Source organism: Gobio gobio (assembly GCF_949357685.1).
Source record: "Gobio gobio genome assembly, chromosome: 18".
NCBI classification, from domain to species: Eukaryota; Metazoa; Chordata; class Actinopteri; order Cypriniformes; family Gobionidae; genus Gobio; species Gobio gobio.
The window spans coordinates 6,522,816-6,539,581 of NC_137111.1; the positions used below are offsets into that span (position 1 = coordinate 6,522,816).

General features: G+C 39.7%; 1 protein-coding gene across 1 annotated transcript in view; it reads right to left on the reverse strand.

Moving 5' to 3' along the window:
- LOC307142217 (uncharacterized protein) overlaps positions 1 to 15,708 on the reverse strand; it is a 35,497-nt gene extending 19,789 nt beyond the window's left edge. Inside the window, exons 1-4 of the mRNA XM_079842880.1 lie at positions 15,622 to 15,708; positions 2,993 to 3,131; positions 1,030 to 1,076; positions 203 to 779 (exon numbers count right to left, since the gene is read on the reverse strand). Of these exons, the coding sequence (XP_079699006.1) occupies positions 203 to 779; positions 1,030 to 1,076; positions 2,993 to 3,131; positions 15,622 to 15,664 (806 nt within the window). The 5' untranslated portion in view covers positions 15,665 to 15,708. The remainder of the gene's footprint in view (positions 1 to 202; positions 780 to 1,029; positions 1,077 to 2,992; positions 3,132 to 15,621) is intronic.
- Between the last annotated feature and the right edge of the window lie 1,058 nt (positions 15,709 to 16,766).

Below are 16,766 nucleotides of genomic sequence, written 5' to 3' on the forward strand. Positions count from 1 at the left end.
ACACAGATTCAGACAGATTTGTGAACAATATTTGAGAAATAGGCCTTTTGTGTACATAGAAAAAGTCTTTGATCTTTGATTTCAGCGAAAACAAAAGTGTTCCATTTATAATTTTGTTCAGTTTATTTCTAAACTCAAAGGATTGAACTATCAGTCTCAGTCTGGAAAAATCCTTCACTAACACACAGTATATTTCACTCACCCGTTGGTGTGTGTATCCCTGTTGTTTCTCACAGGACGCTGTTTTATGTCACACAGAGACACTGAGGAATTACACTGATAGACCCTAAATCCAGCATAGAGGGGTTCAGTGAATGTGGTGCTGAACGTGTATAGGTGTGTGAGTGTGTGCGTGTCAGAGACGCTGTAGAAGGACAGAGTGCCGGCCGACACGTCCACATACACTCCGGCTCTATTAGAGGATGAACGGACGGCAGGCATAACAGTGAATTTATTATTGTGGCGGACAGTGAATCTGTCATTATAGCAGTACAGACTCCAGGATTTGTCATTCCATCCAAACCAACAGTCTTCACTCCATCCTTTCCTGCTGATTCCTTTATTAGTCACTGATATTTCCGCACTTCCGTTCCATTCAGCCTCCCAGTAACAGCGTCCGGTCAGACTCTCTCCACACAGAACTTGAAAATACTCATCAAATCTCTCTGGATGATCAGGATACGGCTGACGCTCTAACACATATGTTGCCTTCCTGTTCTCCTCAGACAGAAGAAGGTGAGTGTTTGCTGTGTTTGGATCCAGTGTGAGATCACAGGCCCCTGAACACAAGAAGAGAGGAGCATTTCGATAAATGAGACAATTCAACAACAAATCACTAAATAATTGTGTGTGTGTGTGTGTCTGTGTGTGTGTGTGTGTGTGTGTGTGTGTGTGTGTGTGTGTGTGTGTGTGTGTGTGTGTGTGTGTGTGTGTGTGTGTGTGTGTGTGTGTGTGTGTGTGTGTGTGTGTGTGTGTGTGTGTGTGTGTGTGTGTGTGTGTGTGTGTGTGTGTGTGTTTGTGTAGACCAACATTTGTGTAGTCCTGCTGTAATTCTGAACTCTCCACAATGATCCACACTATAAAACACAAACATGATTCATATTAATTTTATAAAGGTAAGACTAAAAGGAAAAGAAACACACACACACACACACACACACACACACACACACACACGTTTGTTTTTGTGAAATGTGAGGACATTCCATAGGCGTAATGGTTTTTATACCGTACAAACCGTATTTTCTATCCCCTTACACTGCCCCTGCCCCTAAACCTAGCCCTCACAGGAGACTGTGCAGTTCACTTTCTGTGAAAAAAAAACTAATTCTGTGTGATTTATAAGCATTTTGAAAAGTGAGGACATGGGGAACGTCCTCATATTTCACCCTCTTTTTGTAATACCTATGTCATACCCATGTCATTATACACATTTGTGTCCTGATATTTCACGAAAACATGCCCACACACACACACACACACACACACACACACACACACACACACACACACACACACACACACACACACACACACACACACACAATATGTTCAGTGAAATCCTTCTTAGTTCACCCACAAAGTATCGATCATTTATCCTGATGTTGTTTCAAATCTGTATGACTTACTTTCTTCTGTGGAACATAAAATAAAAAAAAACGGACAATTGTCTAAATATCTCCTTTTGTGAAAATTAAAGTCAGTTTTGTGAGTAAAAGTAACATGATATAATAGAATTAAACTCAATCTTTCCATGTTATCTCCATGAATGAAAATGAGAAATGTAGATCTTCTTTTAATTGAATTTTACTTAAAGGGGCACTTCAGTGCTAGGAAGATGAATGTGTATTTAAACTGTCATTTATGTAGTACAAATGTGAAATTATTTTTGAATTTAGTGCCTTCTAGACTGAGAAAAGACAGAAAATGTATTTTTGTCTCATGTGGACGAAAGACAACAACTCCCAGAATTGCTCCGCTGCCCTACGAGGCCACTCCCAAAGCCACGGATATTGGTTATCACTTACCCAATAAGCAATAAGTGTTAGGTTTCAGCAGTTTGCCAGTTTTCTTGTTAGGGTTGCCCTGTATGAGACATCATCAGTCCTTTTACCAGTCACCTGTCTAAGCGATGAACTGCGCTACTTGTGTTTGTTTTATGAGATTTAACAACGTTTTATTCTACATGTAACACAAGTGATCATATTTTCATGAACGCAGGGATACTGTTGGAATAGCGTATTAAAGATACACTGTGTAACTTTTTTAGTTTATTCTTAGCTAAAAACACTTAGTTCTTTCAAAAATAGATGTGCTCATTAATGTATATTTACTTCTTTCAAGTAATAAAGTATTCTCGTAAGTTTATAATATGCCATTGAAAATACATACGGGTGAGGGTTCGAATGCGGGTCGCCATGTTGCCCCTCCATCTTGAAAGTACATTAGCCAAAGAGGGACATACCCGTAAATTCAAGCTTCGCCTTTGGCGTTTTAACACTCGATGGCACCGTGTCCAATGTGGACGAGGTCGAACTGGAAGCCATATTAATCTTGGACTAAATCGGCCACCGTAGGAGTTAAAACGAAATCAGAATTGAGAGGAAGAGAAACTAATATTCACTGGATTGTCATATACAAGTTCACCACTAGATGGGGGAAAATATCACACAGTGTAGCTTTAATGCAATATAATTACTATATTCAGATGAGTGAATGTGTGTTTCTCACAGCCTACCTCGTGCTTTTGTTTATTATGATTTTTAATTGAAATGGTAAGCAGTCAGTTGTTATTTGGTTTAGAACACAGTGTATTAACTCTTTTTCACATAATGTACAGCACACCCTAAAGAGATTCATTCACTATATTTGTTTTCATTGGCTTTTATATTACACACGGTTTGGATGAAAAGACTGGGCAGCATGTGGAATAATTAAAATAATAATAAAAACAGATTGAAATTACATTTTGCCACTACATGTTAATTCTCACCTGATGTCAGAGGTTACTGCTTCATGACTGGATTTAAGAGGATCAGACATGGATCTGTCACTCTTCACAGACACAAATCTGGGTTTTACAGACAAAGATTTCTTCCTCTTCTCCATAAAATAAAACATGAGAAACCTGCCTATGGAAACACAGAGAACAAACCATAACTAACATTGTATTTGTAGTAAAAACAAATCCCAATACTACACATACAAAGAGATTTGTGTGCTTCAGACTAGGGATGCTCATATTGACCGTTTAAAGGAACACGCCACTTTTTTTGAAAATAGGCTCATTTTCCAACTCCCCTAGAGTTAAACCGTTAAGTTTTACCGTTTTAGCCGATCTCCCGGTCTGGCGGTAGCACTTTTAGCATAGCTTAGCATAGATCATTGAATCTGATTAGACCGTTAGCATCTCGCTCAAATGATCAAAGAGTTTCGATATCGCTTTGAGCCGTCCCATGAGTGCAGCGGCATAATGATATTACACAGTGCCTGAAAATAGGCTAACTTCCGTCAACATAACCAACGTGACAACCTGCTCACACAGAGAGCTCTGGGACTATTTATCAGGCACTGTGTAATATCATTGCCCCACTGCACTCATGGGACGGCTCACAGCTCTTTATTATTACGCAGGAATGAGAGAATAGTTCCTCGCAATATCGGCCTAGAAAATCACAACTTTTCATTTTCCATTGGTCTTAGTACACAATGTAACTGCAGAAGAGTCAAGTTTTAAATAGGCAAAATATCGAATGTTTTTGGCCATTTTTGAGCGAGATGCTAATGGTCTAATCAGATTCAATGATCTATGCTAAGCTATGCTAAAAGTGCTACCGCCAGACGTGGAGATCGGCTGAATGGATTCGAAAATAGTAAAACTCAACTGTTTAACTCTAGGTTGGAAAATGAGAAAATATTTTCAAAACAAGTGGAGTGTTCCTTTAACTGTTAACCGAAAGTGACCAATTAATACTATCAGTTAAATGGTTTAACCCATTTGCAGGCAAAGATCGATCGTTGATGATCCAGACTACTGTTGTTCACCATTAACTGCATGTTAAAACATCACACTCTTACTTAATCTGGACAAACTGAGTATCATTAGAAAGATTAAAGACTCCAGCTTCGATATTTGACCACTGTTTATGATAAAACTGGGTTGCAGTGACATTAATTTATTAATTTATGTCAGGAGCAGGGCCTGAAATTAACACCCGACCACGCGCCAAATGCGGGTGAATTTTGCAATTGGCGGGTAACACTGTCAATCTACCTGCCAGATTGGGTAGGTCACATTGCGGTAGGTCTATATCTGTGGACTCAGATTAGCAGCAGTCAGTATGACTGTCTGTGACACGGGACATCAATGAATAAAAAGATTTTAAAAAATGTATATTATAAGAGTTATTATTACTTATATTGATTTCGTTAATAACTTGACAGCACGTAAATGTGGGACAAGTGGATTTTTGAAGGGGCAAGTGAAAGAGAATTTTACTAGACAGATTAAAACATCAATAACAAAAAACTAGGGAATCAACAAAATGCAAGAATGATTCTGCATTAATTTAGCGTAAGTGGCGATCGATAGGGGATAATAATATATACACTAATGTTTAATAAACTGACGGTAACAATGTTGCACTGTTGACGCTTGCGCAGCCTCTAGAGGAGAAATCAATGTTACTGAATGATTCAGCGCTTTGAATGAATTGTTTGCATCAAACATTCAATTAATGAATCAGCCGTTTGAACGAATCGACTCAATGACTCACTCATTAAAACGGTCACCTGCCACTACCTACTGGTGGTTTACTTTCATGTTTAAACATTCTTTCCAACTTCTCTTATTTGTATATTCAAAAACATTTAAATCAATCTTTTAATGCAGTTGTAATTTTTCAGTGTAAATTATTTAATTTGACTGGTAACAGCCCTACAGTGTCTTATTATTCTAATTTAATGTATATATCAAATTTAAGAATATAAACTGAAAGCTGAAGCAAAGCCTATATTTTATAAGATAATGGAAAAAATGCCCTTTATAAAAGGTAAAAATATCAAAGATATGCAGATTTAAATATATGTCAAAGCTGATTGAACACTGTTGAAAATATTTCTTCAGAATAAATTATATCTACAACACATACAAAAAATCCGGACAAGCACATGAACAGGCTTAATGTCGAGGAGAAAAAAAAAGTGGCTGGGAAAAAGTCACTGTGGCTGGTGGATTTTTAAATCCACCTGTCACAGTGGGTGGTGGTCAAAAAAGTTCATTTCAGGCCCTGGTCAGGAGTGCAAAATAATCCATCTGTAATGTATAATATTTTGATGTGAATATCACACACATATGACGTCAGCCACCTCTGCATCAATCGTTAGGGCTCTAAGTTCAAAAGTGCGCATATCTGTTGGAGAAATATTTATTTATTTTGACTGGTTTGCAAAATATTTTGTCATACAGAATACAATTTATATTCATTTCCTACTGAATTATGCGATCTGTAGAGCTGAAAGAGCTCTGTGTCTCTTCTTCCTAGTTTGTGTCAGATATGACTCATCGCTCAGTCGATCTCTCCAGCTGTCAATCATCTTACGTGAGTCAACGTGACCATAATCCTGTCCCTTCTTCATGACGCGGTTCTGTATACACTTCCTCGTTCTGTCTTTGTGAAGAACAAAGGCAAAGTAACGTTTCTCCACGTGAAATAAGAAGCTAATAAACACACAATAACTATGGCATATGTTTTTTGTGTGATTTCCATGCGATTTGTGCTATTTTTATATCAATAATGGATGTTTACATTATAAATGCTAAGCAGGTGTAGCGATAAGCTCCATATAAAATGCTAAATATAACATATTTTAACATCCACATTAGATCGCGACCTGAAGGTAATACAAACACTCGATGGTGGTTAGAAGTGAGTTGAGTGGAAGTGTCATTTTAATCTTTTTAATTGTGATATGTAGCTTGATGCTTAACTGTAGCTTTAATGCACCTGTTGCACCAGGAGCGAATCTATTTCATGATCTGTTTTGTTACAAGAATTCACATAAGGTCCCAAGAATATGCTTTTTAGTTGTTTGTTTTCTAGAAAGACTTCAGATAACATGTGGATTACTGTAGTGTGGGATTAAAGTGCTGTTAATGGGCAAGCTATCATGCCAGAATAAAGGCTATAACGGCTGAATACAAACAAAAGAATAACAATAAATATAATAATGAAGATTAACTTTCATACCGACAGAGGTGTAAAACGTTCATCGATTGAGAACAATAGAGCATGAATTGAGCTGTTCTCCTCGCCAGAGATTAGACAATAGGCCGCAAATGGGTGTTTACTGGGCAATAACATATTTGATTAGCATCTTATCAGCCTTATCTAAAAACTCCCCTGACATGGTCTTACAAAATGCTTCATAAAATTCATAATTTTAGAGCTATCACCCTCAGATTTTAAATGATGCATGACCACACTTGTGGCTTCACTTTAGTTGTTATTATAAGTTGTTATACTACATTCACATAATATTTTTATACATTTACAAATATATTCTTAGTATGTTTTACTTTGTTTTTATGTTTGAGCCTATATATCCCCATATTAATAAAATTCTTGAGCTGTAAACTCTCAAGTGTTGGCTTTCTAAATATATATTGGTTAATGGTCTATTCAGAATGACTTGTGAGCAGCAGCTTTTTCATTTTGCCCCACTTGCCAAAATGGTGGGTGGCTGGAAAGGGGTTAAAAGGTATTTTTTTGTTTGTTTGCTGCATGGTTAAAGAAAAATATGCTATATGTGGTGTAAAGCTCAGCTCAATATTCCGCTCTATGCCAGCGTGCTCCACTCAATCGCTCAAGGCCTCAAAATGAACGCTCCGCTCGTGAACCGCTCACACTCCCCGGTAAAAGGATGTTCGCTCAAATCCCGCTCCGACATGAAATTTCTCTGTATACTTCTTGTAGCCATTAAAAAGCATATTTAGTTTCATAGTTATGTTTAAATATTGTAATGTTATTTTTTAATTTCATCTATGTTGATCATGAAATGTGCACAGCATGAGTAAGATAGGACACATCATAAGATGCGCAATATGTCGGGAGACAGGGAGTCGGTCAGACATGATTTTGAAAACTTCATGAAGTTTTGTTTTGTAGAAAGCCTTTCTTTAAAGTGAATTTCGTGTTGTATATATTGTATCTTAATTTTAATCAATGTTTCATCAACCAATTGCCTGGATTTAACAAATATAGAAGACAATATAATCGTGATATGGAGGCGCCGGCGCGTGAACTGGAGCAGGTTTCGTAAATGAACCAAAACTCAACACATAGGCTACTTGCTTCACAGACATGAGAAATATGGCGTTTGAAATGTCTACTTTTAAACTAAACAATTCACAACCAAAAAGAAATAGGCCACTCCTTGACTATGTAATGCGCATGAAATGTGCATTTCTCTCTATAGGCGCATCCTCTATTGCGGAGAATGAAACTTCATCTTTGCAACCGACACTGACACAAAAAACTGTTTTAAACACAAAAAAAAAAAAATCACAAAAAAAATTGTTTATTAATAAACAATTAAAATGTTTCCTTGCTATTTTTGACACATTCATAATACTTTTGCCGGTTATTTGTGGCAATCTTTATGCGTGCACTTGAGTGTGCATATATTACGTAAACGCTCATTATTATTATTAATTTAACTAATTAAATGAATTTAAATGTGTGCTTATTTGACTAATGGCTTAAATGAACAACTACTAGTTAAGCAGAAAAAAACTAGTCGGGGGTAGCCCTACTTATTTTCACATATTTTCGAACCAACAAGTCACAAAGGGCATTCTGGGTTGAGCGAGCGGCGCGGAGTGAGCGAACAGCCTACTATTTTTATTTGACGAAAAAAACTTAGTCTGACGGGGAAAAACTATGCCGGTTCTTCAAAGATTCAAACGGATTCAGTGTGTTTTTTATTTTTTTAAATTTTTTATTTAAACTGTTTTTAACCCCTTAACTCTCTTTGTTTGATCGCCTTTTTTCATATTTTTCATATATATTTTAGTAATTATCATAAATTAGGTATAATTCGAAAGCTTATGAAATCAAAATTCATCCTATGAAATCAGACATTGCGTTACCATGGAAACGGTACTCTAAATTCTAGTGGGCGGCGTCATGTTTCATATTACAAAATGTATTTTAACTACTTTATAATCTAAATCTTTTCTAATCTTGACAAAACACAATGGACGTTTTGTGATGGAAGTGATATTTGGACAGAAATCTACAGGAAAATGCATAAAAAAAAAAAATCAATTGAATGTGGATAACACCCGGTGGCTATTTTTGGTATATCGCCTAGACAAAATGCCTAGATCTCATGAGGACTTTCATTTTTGTGATATCAACTTCAAATTTGGAACACAACTTGGTTAGACATATGGCTTTGATTTTATAGTAATTTTAGACAAAAACATTTTTTGTAAAATATATATTTTTTATAAAATTAAAAATATTTAGTACAGTAATTTTCATTTACAGTAAATTTAAACTTATAACTTATAACCAGAACTTCTTCATACTTTCATATTTTGAAATGATCTGCTGAGTATCTTCTTTAAACCAAGACCAAACGTATGTCTATCTTCCAAAGCATTCTTGAATTACAGCCCTTTAAAGAGCACCTATCATGGAATTTTGAAATTTACCTTTCATGTAGTGTGTAACATAGATCTAAGTGAACAAAAACATCCTGCAAAGTTTGAAATATGACAGTGCACCGTATATATAGTTATTTTCTTTCAAAAGTAAGAGTCGACTCTGAGTCATTTTTAAGAATCGTTAGAAGACCGAAGCTTTTTCTCTGACTAGATGACGTCAACTTGTCAAGTTATTTGAATACGATACGCCCACTTATTGCACTCCAAGACGCCAGTGAAAACTAGAAAACATCATGGCGACGAGACGCCAGTGAAAACTAGAAAACATCATGGCGACGAGACGCTGTGTTCTGAAGTGCGACTCAAAAGCAAACTTTTTTCATCTGCTCAAGGATGAGCATTTGAAGACTAAGTGGCTTGAAGACAAACCATACATCGTCGCGATTGAGTGTTTATTAGTCGTCAAATGTATGTTTTGCGATCTCAGGAAGCTTTTATTATGGACTTCTATTATGGCACATGGTATCTTCTTCGTCAATCTGTACCATATGGACTACATGTGCTCAGAGCGCCCTCCGGCTGCCAGTATGAATTGAAAACAACACATAAGAGACTCAATCGCTCATGATTAGGCTATATCTGCGCATTTTGAGGAAGTATTGAATAAAAAATACTCCTCTGTTTAGAAATTTGACACAGACATATGAGAATCTATCAATATGTCTCCTCATCTGCACACTTTTGAACTAAAAGCCCTGAGGGATGTTGATTTGTCGCGAGTCTTCGTGAGGAGAATAGAGGAGTTTTTTTATGAATGAGATCAGCTGAGGCTCAAATTACAATCAAACGGTACCGACGCGGTTTTCATATTCATAACTCCTGACACATCTTAACAAATTACTGTCACTATAAGACTTTGATGGGCGTTCCGTTTCCGAAAATATCTGCACAGACTATACCAATCACAACTGACTGGGTCATCGGACCAATCACCGCAGATTAGCGTCACATAAAGGCAGGGTTTTGAAAAGTGAATCACTAAAGGAATCATTTGAGAATCTCTGTCAAAACAGGTAAAAATAAATCCATATTATAAGAAAACTAAAGTCTTTTTTGTCATTGCATGCATGCAAAACTGTTGTTGGGGACTTCTAAAACAATATTTGGAACATTTTAAATGCCATGATAGGTGCTCTTTAAGTTTGGATAGTGCATTTTCATGACAATTCTCAAAAAGGAGGATGACTGTTAAGGGGTTAAGGGAAAAATATTTACAGACTTCATAATGTGTAGTTGCAGCAGTTTGTGGAGGATCCTTTTCTTCAGGGGTTTTCTGGAGCTTAGAAAACCCCTGAAGCTCTTGTGTCTCATTGAACACTGAACTTCAACACCAGGAGAACAAGAATCAATCTCTCTCTGTTCAGAGGGTTCATGTGTTTCTGCTGCTGTAAAGTGACGTCTCTGATGCTCTTGAGTCTCATTGAACAAGCATCAATCTCTCTCTGTTCAGAGAGTTCATGTGTTTGTCACGGGGTGACAAAATTCGAACTTTTAAGGCGGAACTAATGTTCGCCACGATTGCCTCCCGCCGGACCCATAACAACGGGACACCGGGCTAGTTCCGGGTTAGCGGAAAATCCCCGCGAATGGGGCAATCAGCGGAAATTGCCGGCAGCTGTGCACGATGAGAGACGTTGCCCTTGGGGTAGGATAAAAGGAGAGAGGTTGCACAGAAGAGGAAGTTGTCTTTGGGGGCTGTGAATCTCGAAGGAAATGTGAGCTTTGAAGAAGAGGAAGTGAGGGTGGGTTGGGGCTGTGAATCGCGGAGGAGGTGTGAGCTTGGAGAAGAGGAAGTGGGGCTGGCAAAACGGGCATGGCATTGGGAGTTTGGGAGAGGAGCACGCCGACTCGACCGGAAGGAGGAAATCGTTGGACAAATAAGATCGTTTGTGAGAGACTGTGAGTAGGGCAATCGATCTCATCCCCTCTCTCTTGTCTATGGGACTCCCTGACGTGAATGCCAGGTCAGAAAATGGGCAAAGGCCATTGATATATGTATTTCCCACTGAGTGTTGAATTGCAGTGATGGAGTGATGTGATGCACTGTGTTGTTGTGTGAAGTGTGAACTTAAACCCGCCGGATGTCTACTACTTACCTGAGTTTTCTGTCAGTTCTGAGGAAGAGGATTACGTACCTGTGTACTCACCTGTCTGCGTTGCAGTGAACTTCTCCGTTTCAAGCTCTGTGTCTGCCAGCCCTTCAAGAGGAGGTCGTACCTGAACGCTCACCTGACTGCTTTGCAGTGAAGCCCTCCAGCCGTAAGTCCCCTGTCTGTCATTTCTGAGGAAGAGGATTACGTACCTGTGTATTCACCTGACTGCTTTGCAGAGAAGCCCTCCAGCCGTAAGTCCCCTGTCTGTCATTTCTGAGGAAGAGGATTACATACCTGTGTATTCACCTGACTGCTTTGCAGTGAAGCCCTCCAGCCGTAAGTCCCCTGTCTGTCATTTCTGAGGAAGAGGATTACATACCTGTGTATTCACCTGACTGCTTTGCAGTGAAGCCCTCCAGCCGTAAGTCCCCTGTCTGTCATTTCTGAGGAAGAGGATTACGTACCTGTGTATTCACCTGACTGCTTTGCAGTGAACGTCTCCGTTACAAGCTCTGTGTCTGCCAGTCCTTCAAGAGAAACTCCTACCCGAATACTCACCTGATTGCTAGGCAGCGAAGCGGGTCCGCAGGACGGAACGACCCTGCCTAGAAGACTCACCATTTTAGATCCCCCTTTCCACTTTTATATTTAATAAAAAGATTGTTACTTGAAGCCTTGTCTGTCGTCCTTGCCGGGCCTCTGTCCGACTCCCCAAGGGTGGTACGGGTTTTGGGGGTGGGTGCGGCCAGGTTGGCCTACCCCGTGACATGTTTCTGCTGCTGTAAAGTGACGTAATCGTTGTTGGCGCTGTGCAAGGAACCATCATGCTTCTCAGTGTGACCTAAAGAAGCCGTGTAACCTGTGTCAAGGCAAACAACTTCGCCCTCTTCACAAGGTAAATGTCAGACCCTCCCAAGAGGATACAGTCAGTGCTGAGAAGAGTTGCCTTGCTGAGAAGAGTTGCCTTACCAGTTCCTCTCCAGACAGATTCTACTTGGATAGACCTGTTGTTGGGACCCGTGTCATGCTCAAGATAGTACCTGTTCAGATTCATTATGAAGACCGTATTTTAGAAACCTTTGCGCTTCTGGATGACGGCTCTGAGAGAACCATCCTGCTCCCAACTGCGACCAAAGCCCTCGGCATACAAGGTACACCAGAAGATCTCCCATTGCACACCGTGCGACAAGACATTGAAGTTCTTCATGGGTCATCTATATCCTTTCAAGTATACCCAACTCATAAGCCTCAAACCTATTACAAGATTGAACATGCGTTCACGGCAGATCGCCTCAATCTGTCACGGCAGTCATATCCTGTGAATCAACTGCAGAAGAAGTATAAACACTTGCGTGGTCTTCCCATCCTGCCGGTGAAAGATGCTCAGCCTCTATTCCTGATTGGGTCAGATGAGCCACATCTCATTACACCAATTGAGTCTGCGGTTCCTCTGGCGTGATCTGAAAGTGGATGAGCCCCCTAAAGTCTTTGAATGGCAAGTGCTACCCTTCGGCACGACATGTAGTCCATGTTGTGCCACTTATGCTCTGCAGCGCCATGTGATCGAACACAGCAGGGCAGAGGAGTCCATCAGGTTCTCAGTGGAGAAATGTTTTTATGTGGATAACTGCCTCCAGAGTTTGTGCACACCTGAGGCAGCCAGGCACTTGGTCGACAGACTGAGAGAGATGCTTTCCAAAGCTGGATTTGAGATACGGCAATAGGCCAGCAATGTTCCCAGTGTTCTGAGTCACTTACCCACAGAAGCTCAAGCTGAGAGCTTGGAACTCTGGTTAGCTCAAGACAAGTCTGACATGCCTGAGTCAACTTTAGGCCTGAGCTGGAACTGGCAGACTGTTACCCTGGCGTATAAGCACCGACCTGTTGTGTATGAGACTCCCACCCTCAGGAACATCTACAAGGTCCTAGCCACTCAGTACGACCCTCTGGGACTTCTTTTGCCTTACACCACTCGAGCAAAGGTAATTATTAGGCAGCTATGGAATAAACAGAGGGGTTGGGACGACCCAAACCTACCACCTGAGCTGCTGCATTCATGGCGTGTCTGGGAGAATGAACTTCAGTACCTACCAAACATCACTCTCCCTAGAACTTATGTCCCTCTTGAGGTGGAGAAGGATAGTGCCACACATGAAGTCCACATATTTTCAGATGCTTCAGAACAGGCATATGGAGCTGTGGCATACTTGAGGACCACTGACAATAGAGGCCAAGTGTACCTGTCTTTCATGGTAGCTCGATCCAGAGTAGCCCCCAAACGTTTTCATTCCATTCCTCGATTGGAGCTTTGTGGAGCTCTTGTGTCCGCTCAGTTAGCTAGATTGCTTGAGAACGAACTGACCTTGCAAATAGAGACCACAGTGTTGTGGACAGACTCTTCCACAGTCCTTACCTGGCTGAACTCTGAATCCTGCCACTACAAAGTCTTTGTTGGCAATAGAGTCGCTGAAATCCAGGAGCTAACAGAGAAGTGTTCCTGGTGATATGTGGATTCAGCTAGCAATCCTGCAGATGACCTCACTAGAGGCAAACCTCTGAACGTCCTAACAGAGATGAACAGATGGTCACAAGGTCCTCCCTTCTTACTCCAAGATCCAGCAACCTGGCCAGTAATGACAAAGACAGACCTGAAAAATGACCACACAGAGCTACGGAAGTCTGCCTTCTGCGGCGCCACTGCAGTGTCACCCCAATCCATAATCCCTGATCCTTGGAACCACAATACCTGGCAGGAACTATTGGATGCCACTGCTAAGGAAATTCTGGTCACCTCTACTTCTGATTCCTTTCCCGATGCAGAAGATTATCGTCAAGCGGGGATCCTTATTCTTAAGCGAGTTCAGCAAGAGTCTTTCCCCAATGACTATCAAAGTTTGGTGGCTGGGAAACCAATGTCCTCTCTGTTCAGAGGGTTTATGTGTTTCTGCTGCTGTAAAGTGACGTCTCTGATGCTCTTGTGTCTCATTGAACAAGCATCAATCTCTCTCTGTTCAGAGGGTTTATGTGTTTCTGCTGCTGTAAAGTGACGTCTCTGATGCTCTTGTGTCTCATTGAACAAGCATCAATCTCTCTCTGTTCAGAGGGTTCATGTGTTTCTGCTGCTGTAAAGTGACGTCTCTGATGCTCTTGAGTCTCATTGAACACTGAACTTCAACAGCAGGAGAGACTAGTCTATACAAATCCTGTCATCACTGGCATGCAATGAATTCTGGGGTAAGGTAGGCTGCAAAGAGTGCATTGGTTGTATCCTTCATTTGCCTGAGAAACCCTGCAGAGGGTGCACTTTGAAGTCGCTTTCAAACTGCGGCAGCCTTCATCGCACCGCGGTGACGCAATCAGCCTTCGAAGGGTGCAGCCGTCACATTGGGATGCACCCAAAGTCACTGACAGCAGAGTCCTGCACGGGTCCGATTTTGTAAATCTGCACCCGCCCGTACCCGCAGTGCTTAAAACCCCATCTGACCCGTTTTCCGACAGCAGCACTAATTAAAATCCGCACCCAACCCGACTCGCTTAAAATAGAACCGACCCACACCCGAAATAAAATCTGTTTAGCATATCACATTATAGACACACTTACAAAAAAGTTACAGAAGTTATTACATGACCATTAACACAAGGACAACTTCAGCCGAAGTTGTCAAACATGGTTGTGTCCTTATCATCTCTACGAGGCACCTTCAGTTCTGTCCCCTTTTGAAAAATACTGTTCGATAGAACTGCTTGTGCTTGGTTTGTTACCACAGTTATCTGCATGCTTCCTCAGCGATGAAGTTCCACATTTGTGGCTATCCAATATACTATCTTTTCTTCAACTCCTCAGGATCCATCTCGACGAGTTCAGGCAGATCGTGCGGGTGCGGTTTTGATTCTCCTGGGAGGGCGCGCCGCGCCGGCACAAATAAACTGATGTGGATTTGAAATTATTTTATCAACTTGAAATACAGGCAGGGCATATTTTTGTAGATGCGTTCCTAAAAATATGCATATATATATTTTTTAAGAACACATTTACAATATATATATATATATATATATAATATATATATATTCGTTTGCACTTGACTGTTTTAAACCCGTGTTTAGACCCGTGTTTCTCGCTTGTCCGACCCGACATGCACCAGTATCCGACACAGTTAGGATGTTTTTCACCCGTTTCATCAATATTCATGGGCACCCGTGCAGGACTCTGACTGACAGCTTCTCTGTGCCAGCGCTTATATCCAACTAACTGATCATCATTTTATGAATAACTCTCTGAACGCGTTGACAATACACTTTTATAATGCTTAATAGTTGATCCAAAAAAAGAATCACATCTCAACTCAAATTTGACTGTTATCAAATGATTCCAACACTCACAACTGAAATGACTTGAAAAGGAATATAAGGGTCCAATGAAATCCATTTACATTTCTTCCAAAATGCACGTTTGCTTATTATTATCATTATTGTGTATTTTTACATTAAAGGTGGAAAAAAATACATTTGTATGTAATAATGGATCTTCTCACTAAAGCTGATCGTCTGTGATTCGATGTCTGACCTACAGAAATGCGGAAGGGTTTAGTATTTACTTGAAATGTTTATATTTACACCTTTCTATATTTCTAGATTGTAAAGAATCTGTAAATGAATCTCTGAAGATGAACTTGAGCACTTTTACACACGTCACAACTCCATAAAATGATCATTAATATTTGAAGATCGAGTTTAATATGATAAAACATTGTACAATAATATGCCATGATATCAGAAGCTGATAAATGAACTTACTGTTTGTGATATTTATGTCTGTTTCAACACTTCTGAAGGACATATTCCTTATGATCTTCTTTACTTCTGGTTTCTGCTCAAAGGTGTTTCCTCAGAATGCATGCGCAGAGGTCTCCCAGGTGTCAACATCAAATAAACCCCGCCCATCTCTCTTCTTCTTCTTTTTTATGGCAGTTTTCTGGCAGGTTTAATTCCATCGTGAAGGATGTTTAGCACCTCCTACTGTATACTGGAGTGAGTGACATCATGACTTCCTCAATCTCTAAGCCTTGCTTTCATCTGTTAATCTTTATTTCTGTTCATTCCATTATTATTTAATTAATTATATAATTATTTATTATTCATTATTGTAAGAGCCATTTGTGTGTGATTATCATTTGTCCATTGGGTGGCGCTCTGGTATGAGATATTAAGGGCAACAGAGTAATGAGAGACAGGTGTGTGTTGGTAGTGGGGAAGTACCTGTCTATGGGAAGCACACAGTTTTTGACCGCACGGCAGAGTAGCGTGCAAGGTGGATTATGATTGTATTCAGAATCTACAAGGTATGGACTTGTGATTTGTATTCTGTAAACTTGAAAGAATGACACCACAGGAAGCAACTGTTTATTCATTAAAGCACAATAAACCATTTTTTTAATGGTTTCCATTTTACCTCCGTCTGCATGGACTATGCGTTTTAAACTTGCTCACTCCTATTTATTATGAATTTAATTATATCTGAAACATTTTGTAATTCATTTACGCTCCACATCTCATTCAATAAACCACATTAATCTGTATTTATTTTATTAATGAGAAATATATTATCTAGAAAATGTGATGTCTTCTGTTTCTGAAGGGTTTCCGTTTTATTGATTTATGAATATTGTAATATTCTAGGTAATACACTGCACATGATCTATCACTTATAAAGTATATCAACATTACACGTTTGAGTTGAGATCTTCATTACACACTTTGACCGGCAGCAGGTGTCGCCTCAAAAGAGTCAATCTCTACAAGATGCTTTTATCAAATGAGAACATTAAATAAATAAAAGAAGCAATGCAGAAGCAACAAACAAGAAAAAGAAGACAAAAAAGCACAAGACAAGGGTGTATACAGAGGTGAATATATTAGTATATTTTAATTGTCAACTTCTC